At 51.0% G+C, this 23,864-nt stretch overlaps 1 protein-coding gene across 2 annotated transcripts in view; it reads left to right on the top strand.

Annotated features, from left to right (window-relative positions):
• The window catches only part of LOC123751668 (mRNA (2'-O-methyladenosine-N(6)-)-methyltransferase), a 159,441-nt gene that overhangs the window by 113,424 nt on the left and 22,153 nt on the right, over positions 1–23,864 (top strand). Inside the window, exons 5-6 of one of the 2 annotated variants that reach the window (XM_069323553.1) lie at positions 16,487–16,570; positions 23,489–23,734. In XM_069323553.1, the coding sequence (XP_069179654.1) occupies positions 16,487–16,570; positions 23,489–23,734 (330 nt within the window). The remainder of the gene's footprint in view (positions 1–16,486; positions 16,571–23,488; positions 23,735–23,864) is intronic. The other variant, XM_069323554.1, reaches the window with a different exon arrangement.

Here is a 23,864-nt window from a genome sequence, read left to right as displayed (position 1 = left end):
CCCACAGTTAAGGGCTTGTTAGTTATGAGTAGAATTCGGATAGAGCAGGATTTGTACTTTCTAATTAAATATAATTTAAATATTAATGTGCTCTCAATTAATGAATTAACTTATTTAATTTCCCTGCTCTATCTAAATTGTGATTAGTAAGTACAGTATAGCCATTCAGTAGATCTATATCCCTTGAAGTTACCTTGAAGTGTTTCTGGGGCTTAGCGTCCCCGCGGCCCGGTTGTCGACCAGGCCTACTGGTTACTGGACTAGTCTACCAGGCTGTTTGACGCAGCTGCTTGCAGCCTGACATATGAATCACAGCCTGGTTGATCAGGTATTCTTTGGAGGTGCTTATCCAGTTCTCTCTTGAACACTGTGAGGGGTCGGCCAGTTATGCCCCTAATGTGTAGTGGAAGCGTACTGAACAGTCTTGAGCCTTTGATGTTGATAGAGCTCTCTCTCAGAGTACCTATTGCACCTCTGCTTTTCAACGGGGGTATTCTGCACATCCTGCCATGCCTCCTGGTCTCATGTGATGTTATTTCTGGGTGCAGGTTTAGGGATCAGCCCCACTAACATTTTTCACGTATATATTATTATGTATCTTTCCTGCCTGCGCTCGAGAATACAGATTTAGTCTCTTTAGTCGGTCCCAGTAGTTTAGATGTTTTACTGAGTGGATTCTAGCAGTAAAAGATCTTTGCACACTCTCCAGGTCAGCAATTTCTCCAGCTTTGAAAAAGGCTGTCATTGTGCAGCAGTACTCCACTCTAGAGAGCATTAGCGTCTTGAAAAGTATCATCGGTATAGCATCTCTAGTGTGAAAGGTTCTTGTTATCCAACCTGTCATTTTTCTTGCAGTTGTGACAGCTACTTTATTGTGTTCTTTGAAGGTAAGGTCTTCTGACATGAGTACACCCAAATCCTTTACATTGCCTTTTTGTTTTATTTTATGATTTGACTGATTTTAGTACGTGGTTTCCGTTTTTATATTTTCATTTTTTCCATAGCGCATGAGCTGGAACTTATCTTCGTTAAACACCATATTATTTTCTGAAGCCCATAGAAAGACCTGATTTACGTCTGATTGGAGGTTTGCTGTGTCCTCTATGTTGTCTACTCTCATAAAACTCCTAGTATCATCTGCAAAGGATGATACAGTACTATAGATTGTGTCCTTGTCTATGTCCGATATGAGGATGAGAAAAAGTACTGGATTAACCCTTAAAGTGCGCATCACGTCATATGACGTGCTGGATGTTGTACCAGTAAACTGCGCATCACGTCATATGATGTGTTGGAGTACTATGCAAGATTTAAACAGCCCGCGGATACACGGGGTTCACCACACCTTCATCAGGGCTCTTGTAAACAGACGCCATTTTTAAAAAAAATCGTGGGCCAAACTCCCGGGTGTTATTGGCCTCAGTATTGAGTGAGCAACCAAGCCTGACGCACGCAGCATGAGCTAACAGCACTGCTGTTCAGCTTGTGACCACAGCATCGCCTAAAAATGCCAAATTATACTTGTTCATGCTATTATGTAGCGATGATATTATTACAGAAGACCCCTGACTGTGATAAAACTGACAAGGGTTCTGATAATAGCAGGATTGTGGTGATATTTAGCACTGTGCGCCATGGAAGGAGGTGTAATGCTGTGGGAGGGAGGGTGGTGGCGATGTCTTTTGACTGTGTGTGGCCACCTTTTATTGACTGCACTCACCATACCAGCTTAGTGGTTCGCTATGGTGAACACAAATGTAGATACTTATATATAACGTGCGTATAGAGGGTATAAACAGCAAGAGAAGGTTTGGAGCCGCCATTTTGGTGAGAGCGGTGGCGTCGTCTGCACGACACCACCGTGCAGACGATGGTGTTGTTTACTGGTTACCACAATGGTCTTTGGGCACCATACCAGTTTATTTGTACAAGTATGATGAATAAAACAGGTAGATATTTATATATAATGTGTGTATATAGCGTAATAACACCACACAGTGTTGTTGGAGGAGAAATATTAGTGCGTCTGGCCTTGAGGGCGGCCGCCGATCAGCTGACTGTGTGAGTAGCCACATCTCTGTGCCTTTACTCACCATACAAGCTTAGATGTACAGTTATGGTGAACAAAACATGTAGATACTTATATATAACGTCTGTATATAAGATATATAGCGTAATAACACCACACAGTATTGTTGGAGGAGAAATATTAGTGCGTCTGACCTTGAGGGCGGCCGCCGATCAGCTGACTGTGTGAGTAGCCACATCTCTGTGCCTTTACTCACCATACAAGCTTAGATGTACAGTTATGGTGAACAAAACATGTAGATACTTATATATAACGTCTGTATATAGTGAATTATAGCAAAAACATTATTGTGGGAGGAGAATGTGGGTGAGTCAGATGACTGGAGGGAGGGCGGGAGTGGCTGGCTGGTACACGGCGGTCACTCCTCATTACTTTTTGACTCATAATAGCTACTTAGCAGTTCGTTATAGTGAACAAAACATGCAAATACCTATATATAACCTGTGCTTATAGTGTAATAACCGACAAAGTATTTGTTCACTGATTGATGAACATAATTGAATCAACAATATGCACACCATATTTTTGAGTACACCAACGATTCACTCATTTTATTATATAAATATCTCAAACTACACACTATTGAATAATATTACAGCAAAAAAAGTATGAAAAATCAATCAGAGACATTGAAATAATTCGGTAATTATCTCTTTGTGGCAACTCTGGCCTGACAGCTTGCGAGCAACAGACCGCCTGGGACGCACGCTGAGTCAGCGCCTATAATTTGCCAGACTTCCCCGCCCTATAGCGGGCAATATATGCCACTTACGATTTTTTTATTATTTTTCCCGTGATCAGTGAACACAAATTAACAGGTTAGAAAGAAAAAATAATTTTTTTTTTTTTTCAAAATGACATGCGCCTGTGGGGATGGCAGGATATTAGACCCCGAGCATGTTAAGGGTTAAGCACAGTACCCTGGGGGACTGAGCTCTTCACGGTTGATGAACTGGATTTTATTTTATTGACTATTATACATTTGGTTCTGTTAGTCAGGAAATTGTAGATCCATCTGCCTATTTTTCCAGTAATTCCTTTTGAACACATTTTATGTGCAGTAATACCATGGTCACATTTGTCAAAGGCTTTTGCAAAATATGTGTAAATTACATCAGCATTTTGTTTGTCTTTCATGGCATCTAATGCCATGTCATAGTGGTCCAGCAACTGTGACAGGCAAGAGCGCCCTGTTCTGAAACCATGTTGTCCGGGGTTATGGAGATGCTGTGATTCCATGTATTTTGTGATCTTGCTTCTTAACGCACACTCAAAGATTTTTATGATGTGCGATGTTAGTGCTATCGGTCTGTAATTTTTTGCCTCTGCCTTATTACCTCCTTTATGGAGTGGTGGTATCTCTGCTGTTTCTGGGGGGAGCCCCTATGGCTTCCCGGAGCTATCCATGGCTGATATGGATATCCTAACTATTTTGCATCAGTCGATGTGGGTGGAGTTCTAGGCCTATCGAGGACCACGAGCCAGAGCCTGGCCCCCCTCACAGAGGCACGGGGAGCAATGGCCCATAGAAATGCACATGTGATTTGGAGCATTCTATATCTCCCATCGACCGGGACAGGCACCCAGAAAGGTAAGCGCCACAAAACAAACCCCTATTCTGGTTAACAACGAAAATCGACAAATGAGTGGACAAAACTCCCCAAGAAAAACGAACAAACAAGCATGACGTCACACGAGCCGCGCCGCATTTCTGCGCAGCTCCCCCCTCCCAGGGAGGGGGAAGGGAGAGCCCCAGACCCCCGCGCCGGCGATCTCCGCACCAGTTCCTCGGCGGATGGGATAGTGCATGGTTGTGTGGCTCCAGCTCCAGTCTTGTCTCAGTGCTGTGACTTGTTTTCAGTGCTGCTCTTACGGTGGTCGTGTGAGCTTGGAGTAGTATTCTCGGGTACTCGGGGTGCATGTGCTTAGGGTCACCTTCCCTGAGTGCCCTGTAAGTACCGCCCTTGGGGCTTGGGGTTGCTTTCCACAAGTCATCTTGGGTCTGCCTCTATTGGCTTTTCGCTGCTTGGCGTTTGGCCGCCCCGAGTGTTTGGGGGTTTTCCTCCCTTGTCTACCTTGGGGTAAGTGGTAGTTATAGCACTGGTGGGGCGCAGGGTACTGCGTAGCTAGTTTTCACTTATAACAGCGGCCGGCTCTGTTCCCTCTGGGTACGTTGTCCACTTGTGTGGTTTTTCTTTTATTTTTGTTTTTGCCTGGTAGAGGGGTCTGCCTTGTGACCCCCCTTATATTAGGGTCGTTCGTGTGGTGGCACCCCGTGCTTCGCCCCCCTCTGCATACGATTTGGACTTGGGTTCTGCTCCTCCATGGGTTCGGTTCCGTGTCCCTGTGGTTTCTTCGGTTCCGTCTTCCGGAGGTTTTCGGCTACCCGCATCTCTTCGCCTGCGGTGCGGTTAGCCTTTGCGGCTTACCTCCTGCGTGACCCGGAGTTTGCCTCTGTAATGGTTCCCTCTTCGTTTGGGTTTGGATCGTTGTGTTCTTACCGGGTGCGTTGTGAGGTTCCGGGTTCGTCCTGGCTTGCAGACTGCTCCTTGTTTTCGCTGGATGCTTGGGACTCGTTCTGTCGAGCCCGCACGTTTGAGTGGCGCGAGGCGTTGACGTTGGTCTGGGTTTTCCTGTGGGAGGTTTTTCATATCTTAACACTTTGGCGTACCCCGCGCGCCACCCCTCAACTGTGCGATATGGGACCCAGGGTGTCACGGGAGCGCGCGTAAATTCTGAAAAGTGTATACTCTTTTCAAATTTGTCACCTTAATTCTCGTCCTACGAGATTAAATTTTGTATCATTGTGTTCGCAATAGAATTCTCTACAGCACTAAATGCATATAAACTCCAAAAGCCCGGCTAATTACCCGCAGCAAACAGAGAAAGTGCGAACGAGTTACCCAGGAGCGCTCAAACGCGATAAAATGTTTTCACTATTTTCACTCTGGTCACCTTAATTTTTGTCCTAGGTCTTTCATTATAGTCTCAATGGGTTCGCAATAGAATTCTCTAGAGGAACATTAGCATATAAAATAAAAAACCAGGTCACGCTCCAACCGCCGACGAGTTGAAGACAGGCCATGCGTTAGCCGCAAGTGAGCGCTCAGACGCCTTCCAGCTACACTCCCAATTCCCGCCTTTTTCAAGCCTTTCTTTCGCAATTTTTTTCCTGGAAGGGCCTTGTTCATGATCACTATCCATCGTGGAGTAAGCGTAGATAGTTTCTAAAGCCGCAGTAAGAAATATAGCCACGGAAAATAGCCGAAATGTTCACACGTTTGAGATGCGAGGGGAGGCGACATTGGTCACAACAGTGGAGTGAAAACAATGGACCCACGGCGTGTGCCAAGCCGCCTGAGGGCCACGAGGCTCAACAAAGAAAATGGGAAGACATCGGCGCGCATTTTAAAACCAGTCCCCCCAAAAATTGGATAAAAACCTGATTTTTGGCGATTATTTAAAGTGGATGACGCAATGCTGCGTCATCCCCGGCATTACCGACAGTAAACGGATGACGCAATGCTGCGTCATGCCCGGGCGAAAGTGTTAATGAGTGTCTTTTCGCTCCAGCCTTTCTGCTGGATGTTGGTGTGATGCGGCTCTTTCTGTGCGGTTTCCTTCCCAGTTGGCTCCACTTATGACGGTGGAATTGCGCGCTCGTGGCTTTTGGGTTTCGGTCCTGCGTTTCTTTTCCCTCCTGGAGCTGTCTTCGGATTGGCTTGCGAAGGATGTTGAGGCGCTTGGGGACGTTCCTGGGTCTGGCACCTTGGTGTCTGCTGCTTGGGTGTCATCTGCCATGTTGAGGCTCTTTGTGCCGGTCCTGCAGGAGGCGTTGCTATAGTTTTGTTGTGGGCGTCAGTGCTACCCCTTTCGTTGTCTCCTCCTCGGGTTGTATCTGGCACCTCACGTGTTCTAATGCCTTACCCGCGTCGTGGTGGCCCGTTTGCGGCTGCTATGTGTTTGGGTGTGGGCTTACCTCGACGACTGGCTGGTTTGGGCTCCCGGTCGGTCCGGGTGTCTGCTTGCCAGGGATTGGTGTTTTTCCCAGCTCGCCGAGTTCGGGTTCCTGGTGAACTGGTGGAAGTCCCGTTGATTCCCTTTCAGGTTCAGTCCTGGCTTGGTCTTGTGTGGGACTCTTGGACTGCTTCCTTGTCTCTTCCTCTGGAATCAATACTTCAGCTGCGGTCTTGCCTGTGTCTTTCTGGGGGGTTCCTAGGTCACCCAACGGTTGCTCGAGGGTTTGTGTGGGAGCCTGAGCTTCGCGATGTTGTTCTACCCACTGGGTTGGGTTTGGCTTTGTCGGCTGTTCTGGTTCCTTCGGGGACGTCCCTTCCGCCTCTCTCGCAATCGCTGGGTTCGACCCCGGGGCTTTGCGTCAGCTGCTGCGTCGCCGGCTTCATCTATGGGTTTTCGGGGTTCAGTGCCTTGGCGCCTGCCTGAGCCCTCGCTTGTTGTGTTCTCTGATGCTTCGTCGCTAGGCTCCGGCTTTGTGACCAGTGCTCACCAGGTCGGCCAGAGGCGGTGGGGTCCGTCTTTCCGTCGGGTCCACAACACATTGCGGGTGTTCACGGCGGTATGGTTTGCACTTCAGAGGGTTCAGGTCGCCCGTGGATCGTCGTTCCGGCTCTTTTCGGACTGCTCCCCTGGTGGTTCCTTACCTGAACCGAGGGGATTCGATGTGGTCCTTGGCTCTTTGGGGTTGGTCGCTTCGGGTGACTCGTCTGCTGAGTTCTCGGGAGTTGGCTTTCCTGGCAGTTCACGTCCAGGGGAGGTGTCCAATGTTCTGGCGGTTGGCCTGTCCAGATTCGTTCCCTGTCCACGGTATGGTCGGTCAACGCGGACTCCTTCCTTTGGCTCTGCCGGACGTTCGGGCGCCCGGAGGTGGATCTCTTCGCGTCGGCTTGGTCGAGGAGTCTTCCGTTTTCTGTGGCGCCCTTCCCCGACTGCGAGGGTGTCGGGTTCGATGCCTTTCGGCGGGTCTGGTCAAGGTGGGGATTCCTGTACCTCTTTCCCCCGGTTCGGCTGTTATTCCTAGTCCTGGCTTGCTTGGAGACTTCCCAGGGTCGTGTGGTTCTCTTGGCCCCCGTGGTGGCCGGCCCAGCCGTGGTTTCCGGGGGGGCTGCTTCCACGGTGCCCGAACCCAGAGAATTTTCGCGGCTCCGCCTCTTCTGGAGATCAGGTCGGTCCAGTATGAGTCTGGTTTGCTCTTCTCCACGAGTCTTCGCGTTTGGTGTTTTTGACTCGTGTTTCTCACCATCCCTATGGTGAGCAGATGGCTTCTTTGTTGGTTTCTCACCTGCAGCTTCCTCTCGGCGGCAGTATGTCGTTTCCTGGCGGTCCTTCCAGTCCTTTTGGCCCTTCGTTGTTGTTCATCGCTTTCGGTTTGGGTGGTGTTGTCCTTTCTCTCTCTTGGTTGTTCCAGGCCCGTCTTCTGCCACCTAATACTGTTGCCTCGTATCATGCAGCGCTGGCGGAGCCGCTTCTGCTTGCTTTCGGTATCGATGTTCCATCTGCACCGTTTCGCAGGCTGTCTCGTGCGTTGTTTCACCTCCGGCCTGCTCATTCACTTCCTGTGTCGTCCTGGTCTTTGGCCAGAGTGCTCTCCTGTATTTCTTCTCTTTGGTTTGTTGTGGCTCCTTCGGTTCAGGATTGCTTTGCTTAGGCTCTTTTTCTGTTGGCATTGGCCTCTGGGGGTCGTGTGGCGGAGCTTCATGCTCTTCTCAGGCGCAGTGGTTTTTTGCTCCTATGGTCGTGGTCATAGGTTTGTTCGTCTGCAGCCATCTCCCTTTTCTCTGGCGAAGAATGTGACTACTGCTTTCCGGAAGGGTCCTTGGGTTGTTGTTGCTTGGGTTGTCAGGCCAGGGGGTTCACCTTGTGTTGTGTCCGGTTGCAGCCCTCTGCCGTTATCTGCGCGCCACGGCTTCTGTGCCCGGGGACGCACTTTGGGTTGATACGGTTTCCCTTCTTCTCTGTTCACGGGTTCGGGTCTCAGGTAGTCCGTGGGGTTATTAAATCTAGCCAGCCTGCGGTCTATCCCCGTGCCCATGACGTTTGTAAGTTTGCTGCCGTCTTCGGTGATAGGTCTCGGGCTGACGATCGGGCACGGGGTTTTTGGCGGTCGGACAGTCCTGGCTGTGTGTTCCCTTGTGAACGTTGCTGGGCCCAGTCGGGCCTGTGTTGGTTTAAGTCAGCAGATGCAGCCTGTTGTCTCGACTTCATGTTGAGGAGTGGAGCACCGACCGGGTATGTCCCTTGTTTTCTTAGGTAGTCGTTGGTGAAGTAGCTCCGGGGAGCTATAGGGGCTCCCCCCCAGAAAAGCAGCGTTGAATGTAATGAAACACCATTTTCTGGGTTAGGTCCGGAAGCTCCCCAGCACCCTCCGGTCAGCATTTTTTTCATGATTTTCATATCCAGCCTCAGAACTGGGGCGGGAATCGCCGGCGCGGGGGTCTGGGGCTCCCCCTTCCCCCTCCCGGGGATGGGTGGGGGGGAACTGCGCAGACATGTGACGTCATGCTTGTTTGTTCGTTTTTCTTGGGGAGTTTTGTCCACTCTTTTGTCGATTTTCATTGTTAACCAGAACAGGGGTTTGTTTTGTGGCGCTTACCTTTCTGGGTGCCTGTCCCGGCCAATGGCAGATATAGAATGCTCCAAATCACATGTGCATTTCTATGGACCATTGCTCCCCGTGCCTCTGTGAGGAGGGCCAGGTTCTGGCTCGTGGTCCCTGGTAGGCCTAGAACTCCACCCACATCGACTGATGCAAAATAGTTAGGGTATCCATATCAGCCATGGATAGCTCCGGGGAGCCGCCGGGACTCACCTAGAAAATGGCGTCTCATCACATTCAACGCTGGTTTTTTATTATGTCAGGGATAATGCCAGTATCTAGGCTTTGTCTCCAAAGAATGTGAAGGGCTTGTGTTGGTGTTTTTTTACAGAAAGATCTTTAATATGAGAGAGGAACTTAATATTCAGAGCATCATTGATCATGTTACTGAGCTAGCCCAAAATAATTAGGCTAATTCATCCTAACCCTTGCACAGAAGCCCTCCAGAATTTCTTTATTGAAGGTCAGCATGGTTCCAAATGGATAACTAATACTGGAACTGAGCTCAGAATGTATCAGATTTATAATTTGTACCTAGAGAGACAACAATGGCACTTTGTTGCTTACTATTATTAAATTATTATTAATTACATTAGATTATTACATCCACCAGAAATGCTTAGTGGTTCATAATGTGTATTCTGTATAAAGGGTAATAATGTATTCAGTGTAATAACAGCAAAAACAGTACATTTTATTGTTCTAAGTTTATACTGTAATATAGTGTGTATCTTAGATAATGTAATATATTAGAGCATTCTGATGTTCCACACATTTTATTATATAAATTACTCAAGTGACACTGTTGAATAATATTACAGCAAAAAAAAAAAAAAACAGTGTTGAATGTAATGAAACACCATTTCCTGGGTGAGTCCCGGAGGCTTCCCGGAGCTATCCATGGCTGATATGGATACCTAACTATTTTGCATCAGTCAATGTGGGTGGAGTTTTAAGCCTACCGGGGACCACGAGCCAGAACCTGGCCCCCTCAAAGAGGCACGGGTAGCAATGGCCCATAGAATTGCACATGTGATTTGGAGCATTCTATATCTGCCATCGACCGGGACAGGCACCCAGAAAGATAAGCGCCACAAAACAAACCCCTGTTCTGGTTAACAACGAAAATCGACAAACGAGTGGACAGAACTCTCCAAGAAAAACGAACTAACAAGCATGACGTCACACGAGTCGCACCGCATGTCTGCGCAGCTCCCCCCTCCCCGGGAGGGGGAAGGGGGAGCCCCAGACCTCCGCCCTAGTTCTGAGGCTGGATATCAAAATCGCGAAAAAAAGTGCCGACCAGAGGGCGGGAGGGTGCCGGGGGACATGGTGGAGAAGGCCTGGCCCGAATAAAAGGGGCGAAAACCGTGAAAAGCACCCACCAACAGGACGGAAGCAACGGGCAGAATGGACAAGAAACCAAGCCCGGGGAGGGACTGATGCCCAAAAACTCGTGTGGAGAGGGGGGACGGAAAACCCCACTCCACTACACTGCAAGCCCTGCCGATAGGGTTAGAAAAACCCCCGGCGGGGACAAACGATGCCTGAGGCCCCTCACGTTAGCCCCACCCCAGCCCCTGGAACCCACTCTGCTGGCCCCGGGGCCGAGCTGTCCCCCCAAAGCCCCAGTGGCAAGAGAATCCCGGGGTATCCGCGAAAAACACTAAGGAAGGGAGCCCACTGAGCTCCGGAACTAGAACTGAAGTGAATAATAGGCGGGGGGGGGGGGGGGGGGGGGGGGTCAAGAGCCCAAGCTCATACACAGCCAGCACAACGAGGTGAGGACGTCACCACACTCCCCGAGGAAGTGACAGGGAAGATAAATATAAACCAGAACACGAGTGGCACACAAGGGGACACAGGAGGAAAACCGAGTACCCAACTGAGCCACAGGGACGGTAGAAGAAAACGTATGCAATGTAACAGGCAATCGACGGAACACAGTAGGCTGCCCACACCTGGGCCGACCCCATACACAGGCCCAAGAGCAGAGACGAGAGTGCCCAGGAAGTACAGAATCTGCACGTCAGGCAAACGACAGGCGAGAGGCGGAACCAAAGAGCCAGAGCCCAACCCTGCAAGGACAAGGAGGCGAGCACATAACACCCACGACACAGGAAAATGCACCACTGAACAGGCACCCCCACCGTTGCACCGTGGAACAAGGTGGAGGCGGGGCCCCGAACTCAAGCATTGTTAGACCAGCATAGGAGAGGGGCAGGATGAGTACAGGCAGGAGCCGCCTCATAAGGGCCAAGAGGCCACCCGCAGTCACCCGTGAACCGCGGAAGGAAACGGGTGGTGAGAATAAGAGCTGCCACGTACGGGCTAATAGCCCTGCAGCAGGCACCTCGGTCGTTACGTTCCATGTTCTCAAGTACATATGTACGCCCACTCCTTCGTCCAAAAATAAAAACAGAGTCAGGACGAAGGAGACGCCAGACTGCACCAACTTACCTGGAGAACATAGGCGCTGAAGGGCTATGACGCAAGCCAATGAGAACGTAGCCGCCGGAGGCAGCCAGGGCGGCCATGCCGGAGGAGGAGGAGGGGAGTGGCGAAGGAGGTTCCCCCCACCTTAAAACGCAGGGAAAAACCTTGTGACTTCCCCACAGCGGCACTCCAGAACACCCCTAAGAGCAACTGGGCACGGACTGGAGAAGATAAAAGCAAGAGGCAAAGCCCCCCCCCGAGATAAAATGGACGCAGAACACCAACGTGCGTGCACACCCCGTCCGGAACCAAAACAAACTCCCATGGCGCATGTGCAGGACTCGAAAGAAAAGTAGCCCAACAAGGCGACAAGTAGCCCAAGCGGCCGCAAGCAGCCCAACCGGCCGCAAGCAGCCCAACCGGCCGCAAGCAGCCGAACCGGCCGCAAGCAACCCAACCGGCCGCAAGCAACCTAACCGGCCGCAAGCAGCCCAACCGGCCGCAAGCAGTCCAACCGGCCGCAAGCAGTCCAACCGGCCGCAAGCAGCCCAACCGGCCGCAAGCAGCCCAACCGGCCTCAAGCAGCCCAACCGGCCACAAGCAGCCCAACCGGCCACAAGCAGCCCAACCGGCCACAAGCAGCCCAACCGGCCACAAGCAGCCCAACCGGCCACAAGCAGCCCAACCGGCCACAAGCAGCCTAACCGGCCACAAGCAGCCCAACCGGCCACAAGCAGCCCAAGTAGCCCAACCGGCCACAAGCAGCCCAAGTAGCCCAACCGGCCACAAGCAGCCCAAGTAGCCCAACCGGCCACAAGCAGCCCAAGTAGCCCAACCGGCCACAAGCAGCCCAAGTAGCCCAACCGGCCACAAGCAGCCCAAGTAGCCCAACCGGCCACAAGCAGCCCAAGTAGCCCAACCGGCCACAAGCAGCCCAAGTAGCCCAACCGGCCACAAGGAGCCCAATCCGGCATCCTGGACCAGAACGGAAGGAACCATTATGGAGGCAAACTCCGGGTCACACAGGAGGTAAGCCTCAAAGGCCAATCGCACCGCAGACGAAGAGATGCAGGTAGCCGAAAACCTCTGGAAGACGGAACCGAAGAAACCACAGGGACACGGAATCGAACCCGGGGAGGAGCAGAACCCAAGTCCAAATCGTACGCAGAGGGGGGGGAAAAAAACCACACCTCGCAACAGTAAGCCCCGCTCAGAAGGATGGAAATCCAGGCGGGGCCCAATGGAGCCCAAAGACCCCCAAGGCCGCTCCTCCCCAACCCCAGGAGCCTCTACATCAGGCCCCGGGGCTGAGTCGACCTCCAAAGCCCCGGCCTCGCAAAAAAAAGCCGGTGCAGCTGAGAGAGCTGGAAGAAGAAGGGCCCACTGGTCAGACCCCGGAGCATCGGCCGGAGGAACAGACTCGAATGCCTACGCAACTACCCTGGATGGGGTAACCCCTGAAACCGCCCAAGTCTCAGAAACCTCTAACCCTGCCCCGACCCCGAAGCCTGCAGACGCCTAGGGGCCGGAAGCAGGAGGTGGGAACAAAACGAGGGGGCGTGGTCGGAACCAAGGCTGAAGCGACCAAAACCCCCAAGTCCCTACACAAAGCGGGGCAGCCTCGGGACGTCCGGGGAAACGACAACCCGAGCGCGTTGCAACCTACCTACCCTGCAACGTGCAAGCTGCCTGCACCCAAGGGAATACATCAGCAGACTGGGTGAATTGAGTCACGAACAAGCAACGAAGCTCGCAGGACTCAGGGTCGAATGTTTCACCGACCCAACAGGCAGCATGACGGAGGCAAAAACAAGGAGAGTCACCCTGAGACAAAGGGACAGAGCAACCCTCAACTCGCACAAAGCGAGAGGGGACGCAAGGGTCTCCACTATCGGACCCGAGAGCTCCCGTGGGGTTTCCCAGGGCCCCTAGACTGGGTCTGCTAAGGATTGTCCCAGGCAGGGTACTGCTAACCGGCATCCCAAACTACCAAGCAAACTGCTAAAGCTGAACCCACGGAACGTGTCCACCCGTGACGGCGAAGCAGGGGGTGCCACCACACAAACGACCCTAACATAAGGAGGGGGGGGGGGGGACACAAGACAGACCCCTACCAGGCAAAAACAAATATAAAAGAAAAACCACACAAGTGGACAACATACCCAGAGGGAACAGAGCCGGCCGCTAATATAGGTGAAAACTAACTACGCAGTACCCTGCATCCCACCAGTGCTATAACTACCACTTACCCCAAGGTAAACAAGGGAGGAAAACCCCCAAACACTCGAGGCGGCCAAACGCCAAGCAGTGAAAAGCCAACAGAGGTAGACCCAAGGTGACTTGTGGAAGGTAACCCCAAGCCCCAAGGGCAGTACTTACAGGGCACTCAGGGAAGGTGACCCTAAGCACATGCACCCCGAGTACCTGAGAATATTACTCCCAGCTCACACGACCACCGTCAGAGCAGCACTGAAGACAAGTCACAGCACTGAGACAAGACCGGAACTGGAGCCACACGACCATGCACTATCCCATCAGCCGAGGAACTGGGGCGGGGATCACCGGCGCAGGGGTCTGGGACTCCCCCTCCAGGGGGGGGGAGGGGGAGCTGCGCAGACATGCGGCACGGCTCGTGTGACGTCATGCTTGTTAGTTCGTTTTTCTTGGGGAGTTTTGTCCACTCGTTTGTCAATTTTCGTTGTTAACCAGAATAGGGGTTTGTTTTGTGGCGCTTACCTTTCTGGGTGCCTGTCCCAGTCGATGGCAGATATAGAATGTTCTAACTCACATGTGCAATTCTATGGGCCATTGCTCCCCGTGCCTCTGTGAGGGGGCCAGGTTCTGGCTCGTGGTCCCTGGTAGGCCTAGAACTTTACCCACATCGACTGATGCAAAATAGTTAGGTATTCATGTCAGCCATGGATAGCTCCGGGGAGCCATAGGGGCTCCCCCCCCAGAAAAATAGAAAACAAATTAGATATTTAAATAATATGTAAAAATATCTTTGTGGCACCTTCCCCGCTCCATACCTGGCCCAGGGTGACCACCCTGGGAAAATTTCTGTGAATGCTTATGAATTGTGATGTCGTCAGAAGATGTCCTGGTTTCACCAAGCCTAAAGTAAGCACACAATTTTTGTTCCCCCATGATTTTTATTATTTTTACAATACTAGAATAAAAATATTTTGATTTAACTCTCAAACCGCTAGGGGCCCAAAAGGAATTCACATCCACAGGCGCAACAAAAAAAAAATTCCAAAAAATTCTTTCGTCTTATAGAAGTGTTCATTTTTGTTCCCTGATCACGGAAAAAATAACAAAAAAATTGTAGGTGGCATATTTTAGCCGCAATAGGGTAGGGAAGTGTGGCAAAAAAGGGGCGTTGGCAGAGCCTTCGCCAGATGAGGTCTACTCCGCCCGAGCTGTCAGACGGCAGTTGCCACAAATATATTATTACCTAATTGTTTCAATGTCTCTGATTGATTTTTTCTTAGTTTTTTTGCAGTAATATTATTCCATACAGTGAATTGTGGTATATTTATATTATAAAATGTGTGAACCATCGCTGTACTCAAAATTATGGTGTGCATATTAGTGATTCAATTATTATGTTCATAAAACAATAAACAAATAGTTTTGCTGTTGTTACACTATATACACAGGTTATATATAAGTATTTGCATGTTTTGTACACCATAACGAACTACTAAGTTGGTCTTGTGAGTCAAAAAGCAACGAGGAGTGACCGCCAAACACCAGCGAGCCACTCACTGCCACTCCCTCCCTCAACACCACCTCACTCACCCTCATTCACCTCCTACAATACTGTTTCTGTATTTATTCACTATACACAGACGTTATATATATGTATTTACATGTTTTGTTCACCATAACTGTACATCTAAGCTTGTATGGTGAGTAAAGGCCACAAAGACGTAGCTACTCACACAGTCAGCTGATCCGCGGCCGCCCTCAAGGCCAGACGCACTAATATTTGTCCTTCAACAATATTGTTTGTGGTGTTATTACGCTATATACACATATTATATATAAGTATCTACCTGTTTTATTCACCATACTTGAACAAATAAGCTGGTATGGTGCCCAAAGACCATAGTGGCCATCAGTAAACACCATGCCAAGACGTGCAGATGACGCTCTTCCCTCACCAAAATGGCGGCTCCCAACCTACTCCTCTCGCTGTTATCACACTCTATACACACGTTATATATAAGTATCTACATTTGTGTTCACCATATCGAACCACTAAGCTGGTATGGTGAGTGCAGTCAATAAATGGTGGCCACACACAGTCAGAAGACGATGCCACAACCCTCCCTCGCACAGCCTTACGCCTCCCTCCATGGAGCACAGCGCTAAATATCACCACAATCCTGCTATTATCAGAATCCTGGTCAGTTTTATCACAGTCAGGGGGCTTCAGTAATACTATAACTGCTAAATAATAGCAGTATCATATATATTATGGTATTTGTAGGCGATGCTGTGGTCACAAGCTGAACAGCGGTGCTGTGAGCTCGTGCTGCGTGCGCCAGCCTTGGTGGCTTGCTCAATACTGACACTGTAACACCCAAGAATGTTGGCCTGGTTTTTTTTTCTAGGTGGCATCTGGCAACTATCGGTCGTGGCTGTACTATAGCTGCCCCTATCCCAGGCGGGGAGTTTAAATTATAGCGCTAGACACGAAATCATATATAAATGATGTGCGCGGTTTCGGTTTTGTCACTAATATCATTTATATATGATATGCGTGGTTTGAGGGTTAATATTTCTTGTGCAGCAGGGCGTTGTTTCATATAAAGAGGAGCACAGCCCAAGAGATGAGGGTTATCATCAGCTGATACAGAAACTGTCTCTTTTAGGGATGTTTGACTCAAATTTGGTGTTTCCAAGGGAAAAAGTTATAACAAATATTCATGTTTTTCATTTGTCTTATATTCAGTTGATGGAGCAACCAAGTAATTTTTCAGCATTGAATGCAGTGTATATATTAAGATAGTATGTTGTACAGTACTTTGAAATGCTGATTTTTAATATTCCCAGAAACATTTTATGTATGCATCTGTAACCTCTGAGCCATTATCAGTTATTAATGCAATTAAAATTGTTTTTACTAATTTAGATTTTTTGTATGGATTGAAAGCAAAGAGCATCTAATTGTTGTTAAATCATATCAGATGATTTAACAATTCTTGATTGGAAGCTCTGTGTATACTATGGAGGCCTGAAGCCATCTTTACTATTTTGCCATATTAACTATGAACTACATCTAAATGGGCTAAATGAGCTAAATATGCTTCTTCCTAATGCCACATTCCCTTCACCAGATCTGAATGCATTACTCTAAATGCTAAGGCTCCATCTCTTCCTTGTGCTGAGAGTTTTCCACCGCACACACGAGGTCCTAAGAGGTAGGCTGCTGCGGTCACTGAAGGCGGCACATCTTTACCTCTTTATTAATTTATCCTCCATTGCTCCTTTTTTTTCTTTTGTGACAAGGCTGTTACATGTCCTAGAGTCTGAGACAAATTGTATATTACCTGAAGTTTTAAAAAATACAGTACAGTATTTTATTTTCATGATTTTAAACAGCTTTTGATTAACCATTGAAACTTGTTTTATTTAATTTTCTGGGAGGCCTCTGTTGGTGGCTCCATGTTACTAGCCACTTTGGATAGTTCCACACACAAGAAGTTGCACCAGGCCCTTCCAAGTCAGTAGAAACCTTCCGTAGACCAGACACCGAAACCTGGTCCACCTCCCCCCCCCCCTTCCCTCACAGAGCTGCAGGGAGTATTGGATTCTAGTTCACTCTTAACTGAGAAAATAACTAATAGAAACATAGAGTAAGACAAAACAGACAACTGGAAGGTAATGTAAACAAAACAAGAGAACAAAACACACAGTACTGTAGTTGGTAGTTCAACTGCTTGTTCCTCCCCCCACCCCCCTCTACTCCCCCTTCCTCACACCACAACTTACTGGCAGCAACTGGCTCATCAAGTGTCCATCTTTGGTCAGATGCTGTGAAGTGTACAGTGCTCATAAATCATAAATGCCTACAGTCCCTCTTCATGCAATGCATGGAAAAAGGAGTAGGTGGACTACAAATGAGAGGGCCTCATAACAATCATTAGAGAGATCATAGCAAATGTGGGTAAAGATAGATAATGATGGCTTGTAGTTGGTGACTTCAACTTGAAATCCATAAATTTGGAGCCTAATGAAGCAAGAACAGAGGACTTTTGGAAGTATACATTCATAAACCTCATCCTGGAGACATTCATATATCAACTCATTAAACAATCTACGAGGATGAGGCAAGGGGATGCTCCTGCTATTCTGGATTTGATAATCGCCAGGAAAGAGGAAGAGGTCTTTAACATTCAGTACCTTCTTCTTGAGGTTATCTTGAGATGATTTCGGGGCTTTTTTTTTTTTAGTGTCCCCGCGGCCCGGTCCTCGACCAGGCCTCCACCCCCAGGAAGCAGCCCGTGACAGCTGACTAACACCCAGGTACCTATTTTACTGCTAGGTAACAGGGGCATAGGGTGAAAGAAACTCTGCCCAATGTTTCTCGCCGGCGCCTGGGATCGAACCCAGGACCACAGGATCACAAGTCCAGCGTGCTGTCCGCTCGGCCGACCAGCTCCCACCTTCCTCCCTTGGGCAAAATTGACAATGTCCTTTTGGGAATAAAGTATGCAGTGTGTCATAATCTGGAAGAAAATGAGGAAAGTGAAGCAAATGAAAAGCCTAATTTCAGGAGAGGATACTATAGGGAACTTAAAAGGTTCTTTAACTGCTGCACTGCACTAAAATATGACCCCCCCTTGGTGCACTGAAAATAAATTAGTCGAGATACACTAGCCGGGAAGGACCTGAGTAGTTGAGCATATTATGGGCACTGCCTGATGAGGCGCTCGGGGACACTCGGTCCCGCCACCCCGTTGGCTTGGACCCTCCCCACTACCCCCATCCTCCCACTGGACCCTCCCTGCTACCCTCATCCCACTACTGGACCCTCCCTGCTACCCCCATCCTCCCACTGGACCCTCCCTGCTACCCCCATCCTCCCACTGGACCCTCCCTGCTACCCCCATCCTCCCACTGGACCCTCCCCACTACCCCCATCCTCCCACTGGACCCTCCCTGCTACCCCCATCCCACCACTGGGCCCTCCCTGCTACCCCCATCCCACAACTGGACCCTCCCTGCTACCCCCATCCTCCCACTGGACCCTCCCTGCTACCCCCATCCTCCCACTGGACCCTCCCCACTACCCCCATCCTCCCACTGGACCCTCCCTGCTACCCCCATCCCACCACTGGGCCCTCCCTGCTACCCCCATCCCACAACTGGACCCTCCCTGCTACCCCCATCCTCCCACTGGACCCTCCCTGCTACCCCCATCCTCCCACTGGACCCTCCCCACTACCCCCATCCTCCCACTGGACCCTCCCTGCTACCCACATCCTCCCACTGGACCCTCCCTGCTACCCCCATCCTCCCACTGGACCCTCCCCACTACCCCCATCCTCCCACTGGACCCTCCCTGCTACCCCCATCCCACTACTGGACCCTCCCTGCTACCCCCATCCTCCCACTGGACCCTCCCTGCTACCCCCATCCTCCCACTGGACCCTCCCCACTACCCCCATCCTCCCACTGGACCCTCCCTGCTACCCCCATCCCACCTCTGGGCCCTCCCTGCTACCCCCATCCTCCCACTGGACCCTCCCTGCTACCCCCATCCTCCCACTGGACCCTCCCTGCTACCCCCATCCCACTACTGGACCCACCCTGCTACCCCCATCCTCCCACTGGACCCTCCCTGCTACCCCCATCCCACTACTGGACCCTCCCCACTACCCCCATCCTCCCACTGGACCCTCCCTGCTACCCCCATCCTCCCACTGGACCCTTCCTGCTACCCCCATCCTCCCACTGGACCCTTCCTGCTACCCCCATCCTCCCACTGGACCCTTCCTGCTACCCCCATCCCACCACTGGACCCTCCCTGCTACCCCCATCCTCCCACTGGACCCTCCCTGCTACCCCCATCCTCCCACTGGACCCTTCCTGCTACCCCTATCCTCCCACTGGACCGTTCCTGCTACCCCCATCCCACCACTGGACCCTCCCTGCTACCCCTATCCTCCCACTGGACCCTCCCTGCTAACCCCCATCCTCCCACTGGACCCTTCCTGCTACCCCCATCCTCCCACTGGACCCTTCCTGCTACCCCCATCCCACCACTGGACCCTCCCTGCTACCCCCATCCTCCCACTGGACCCTTCCTGCTACCCCCATCCCACCACTGGACCCTCCCTGCTACCCCCATCCTCCCACTGGACCCTCCCTGCTACCCCCATCCTCCCACTGGACCCTCCCTGCTACCCCCATCCTCCCACTGGACCCTCCCTGCTACCCCCATCCTCCCACTGGACCCTCCCTGCTACCCCATCCTCCCACTGGACCCTCCCTGCTACCCCCATCCTCCCACTGGACCCTCCCTGCTACCCCCATCCTTCCACTGGACCCTCCCTGCTACCCCCATCCTCCCACTGGACCCTTCCTGCTACCCCCATCCCACCACTGGACCCTCCCCACTACCCCCATCCTCCCACTGGACCCTCCCTGCTACCCCCATCCTCTCACTGGACCCCCCCTGCTACCCCCATCCTCCCACTGGACCCTCCCTGCTACCCCCATCCTCCCACTGGACCCTCCCCACTACCCCCATCCTCCCACTGGACCCTTCCTGCTACCCTCCCAGGGGCCTCGTAGCCTGGTGGATAGCGCGCAGGATTCGTAATTCTGTGGCGCGGGTTCGATTCCCGCACGAGGCAGAAACAAATGGGCAAAGTTTCTTTCACCCTGAATGCCCCTGTTACCTAGCAGTAAATTAGGTACCTGGGTGTTAGTCAGCTGTTACGGGCTGCTTCCTGGGGGTGGAGGGCTGGTCGAGGACCGGGCCGCGGGGATACTAAAGCCCCGAAATCATCTCAAGATAACCTCCCCACTACCCCCATCCTCCCACTGGACCCTCCCTGCTACCCCCATCCCACTACTGGACCCTCCCTGCTACCCCCATCCCACCACTGAACCCTCCCTGCTACCCCCATCCCACCACTGAACCCTCCCTGCTACCCCCATCCCACTACTGGACCCTCCCTGCTACCCCCATCCCACCACTGAACCCTCCCTGCTACCCCCATCCCACCACTGAACCCTCCCTGCTACCCCCATCCCACTACTGAACCCTCCCTGCTACCCCCATCCCACCACTGAACCCTCCCTGCTACCCCCATCCCACTACTGGACCCTCCCTGCTACCCCCATGCCACCACTGGACCCTCCCTGCTACCCCCATCCCACTACTGGACCCTCCCTGCTACCCCATCCCACCACTGAACCCTCCCTGCTACCCCCATCCCACCACTGGACCCTCCCTGCTACCCCCATCCCACCACTGGACCCTCCCTGCTACCCCCATCCTCCCACTGGACCCTCCCTTCTACCCCCATCCTCCCACTGGACCCTCCCTGCTACCCCCATCCCACCACTGGACCCTCCCTGCTACCCCCATCCTCCCACTGGACCCTCCCTGCTACCCCCATCCTCCCACTGGACCCTCCCTGCTACCCCCATCCTCCCACTGGACCCTCCCTGCTACCCCCATCCCACCACTGGACCCTCCCTGCTACCCCCATCCTCCCACTGGACCCTCCCTGCTACCCCCATCCTCCCACTGGACCCTCCCTGCTACCCCCATCCTCCCACTGGACCCTCCCTGCTACCCCCATCCCACCACTGGACCCTCCCTGCTACCCCCATCCCACCACTGGACCCTCCCTGCTAACCCCCATTCTCCCACTGGACCCTCCCCACTACCCCCATCCCACCACTGGACCCTCCCTGCTACCCCCATCCCACCACTGGACCCTCCCTGCTAACCCCCATCCTCCCACTGGACCCTCCCTGCTACCCCCATCCCACCACTGGACCCTCCCTGCTAACCCCCATCCTCCCACTGGACCCTCCCCACTACCCCCATCCCACCACTGGACCCTCCCTGCTACCTCCATCCCACCACTGGACCCTCCCTGCTACCCCCATCCCACCACTGGACCCCCTTTCCCCTTCTGTACCCTCTCAGCCACATCTGGACAGTATTAATTCAGGCTTCTTGACTGTGAGTGCTTGACTGCCTTGTGACTGATCTTGACTGTGAATGCTTGACTGACTTGTGACTAAGTGACTGGTTCTGACTGGCTGCCACAAAACAGAGGCAGTGAAATTTTTTGTAAGGAAATACTGAACCAATGATGCAGATATGAAATTGTTTTATTCAAGGTTATCTTGAGATCTTGAGATGATTTCGGGGCTTTAGTGTCCCCGCGGCCCGGTCCTCGACCAGGCCTCCACCCCCAGGAAGCAGCCCGTGACAGCTGACTAACTCCCAGGTACCTATTTACTGCTAGGTAACAGGGGCATTCAGGGTGAAAGAAACTTTGCCCATTTGTTTCTGCCTCATGCGGGAATCGAACCCGCGCCACAGAATTACGAGGCCTGCGCTCTATCCACCAGGCAAGCACGGGACTGTCTCCCACCTCCTCCTCACCCTCCCTATACACCAACACCGCTCCTCCCTCCCTCCTCGCCGTCTCCCATCTACCAACAAGAGTCATAAGTAAAGGTAAAGTGCAGTTAAATGTTCACTCAATGTATTTATGGTTTATATTTACACCTGATTATATTGTGTAAGAAAATATAGGTAGTGTTCTGTATAAAATGTGTTTTTAAGTTAATATTTTTGGGAGTGTGGAACGAATTAATTAAATTTATTTCTTATGGGAAAATTTGTTTTGGTTGACGATGTGTCTCTGGGAATGGATTACAATCGTAAACAAAGGTACCACTGTAGTTAGCTGCAGGGAGTCATCTGGGGAGCTCCCACTGAAACCCAGCATTGAATATAATTAAATGCTTCTTGGCAGCCACCGTGGCCCCCTAATTCCTCTCCGTCCCAGGTATGTCGGTGGTTGTTCATCGGCTCCAGAACTGATCAGGGAAACCGGCTGTGGGCTCCCTTGATCAGCTCTGATCAGGGGAGCAACTAGGCTTGGGCTGCCTAGTTCCAGCTATTGGTGCTGCTTCGAGCTAGTTTTTTGTTTGGTGATTTTGAGGCTTTTTCTGCGAAGCCGTCCAGTTGGCCGGCAAGATGGCATCCATCTTTCTGGATGCTTTTTCCCAATGACGTGGCAGATTGTCTGTTGCTCTCTGCATCTTTATGAGGGGCACCAAGTGCTGGCTCTGGTTCCTGATAGGCCAAACTCAACTGCAATTGATGTAACCAATTAGATGCTGCAGCTGCAATGAGATATCTTCAGGAAACCACCAGAACTCTACCAGAAATAGATACAGTATTTCATTACATTCAGTGCCGGCTTTTTCCAATTATTTGTGTTCTGTGCCAAGTAAGTGTCTTGGTCTACCTTCTGTATAGACCTTAGGCTGCAGTGGTTTTTGCCTAGACTTTTGGACTGGCTCATATCTTCCCTGCAGCCTTTTCTGGCTCTGATATTCTGCTTGGCTAAGCTACCCTTCTTTTCTGTTTTACTTTCGGGTCTCCACCATTGGGTCGTGACCTCCATCAGAAAGTTAGCTGGGGACCTTACTGAGAAATTAGGCATCGAGAGGATATAAACTCTCATTTCTGAGCTGTCCCTCGGTTGCACAGGACCCTTGCTCTTCCAGTCATAGTGTTCCTTGGTATGTTTGGGTGTTGTGAACTTTAAGTGAGGGCTGTTGACTCCTCCAACTCAATACTGGCGACCTGACTGCCACTTTGTGGTAGGCAGGTAGAGACTAGGTGAAATGGTAAATAGGTGAATGATAATTAGCATTCCTTGCATTTCCAATTATTGCTCGTTGGATGTGTTGAGTTTATTATTCTGCTGTTTTGTATGATTGCTGGTAGTTTTCCCCACACCTGAACAACTTGGCAAGACTATTTGAAAAGTGTCTCGTCATGTCAGTTAAAAGTCAACTGGCATGTGAATGGTGACCTGCATGGACCCAAGCCCTGGCTTGGAAAGATAGTGATAAACTGCTTGGAAAGATGCATTTCAAGCTATACAGTGCTTTAGTGTTTTACAATTTTCTTGACAAATTGCATTTTTAAACCTTACACATTGCAATTGAAGAGGTGCTTATACATGTTTAATAAATTGCTTAATTACATCCTGTATTTGAAGCAATATTTAAAATGAAAACCAAAATTCATTTATTGAATAACTTTTTCTTCATGGTTGGACCAACAGCAGCACAACAAACAGTAGTAGCAGCAGCAGCAGCAGCACAAGCAGCAATGTGACCACCATTCCCAGCAGCAGCAGCAGCAGCATCAGTAACGTCGGTAACATCAGCAGTAACATTAGCAGCATCAATATCAGCAGCAGCACTAGCACTCCTCTCTCCCCACCGGTTCCACCAGTCACATCAGGAGTGAAACGGAGGGCATCAGAAGAAGCGTCTGGAGCGCCTGTGGCTAAAAAGTTTGTGCTAGCGTAAGTTGCTTTGTTTTTCTCTTTGGTTTAAGGCATTGTTACAAGGTATTTCTTTTAGTTTCTTTAATAGTTAGGGAGTTGTAGTGCAGATGTTTTAGGGTTTAAGGCATAGAATTGGTGCAAGGTGTTT

This window comes from Procambarus clarkii, chromosome 13 (genome assembly GCF_040958095.1).
Source record: "Procambarus clarkii isolate CNS0578487 chromosome 13, FALCON_Pclarkii_2.0, whole genome shotgun sequence".
Classification (NCBI taxonomy): Eukaryota; Metazoa; Arthropoda; class Malacostraca; order Decapoda; family Cambaridae; genus Procambarus; species Procambarus clarkii.
The sequence above is the reverse complement of the archived record's forward strand: the minus strand, read 5'-3'. Positions and strand labels throughout refer to the sequence as shown.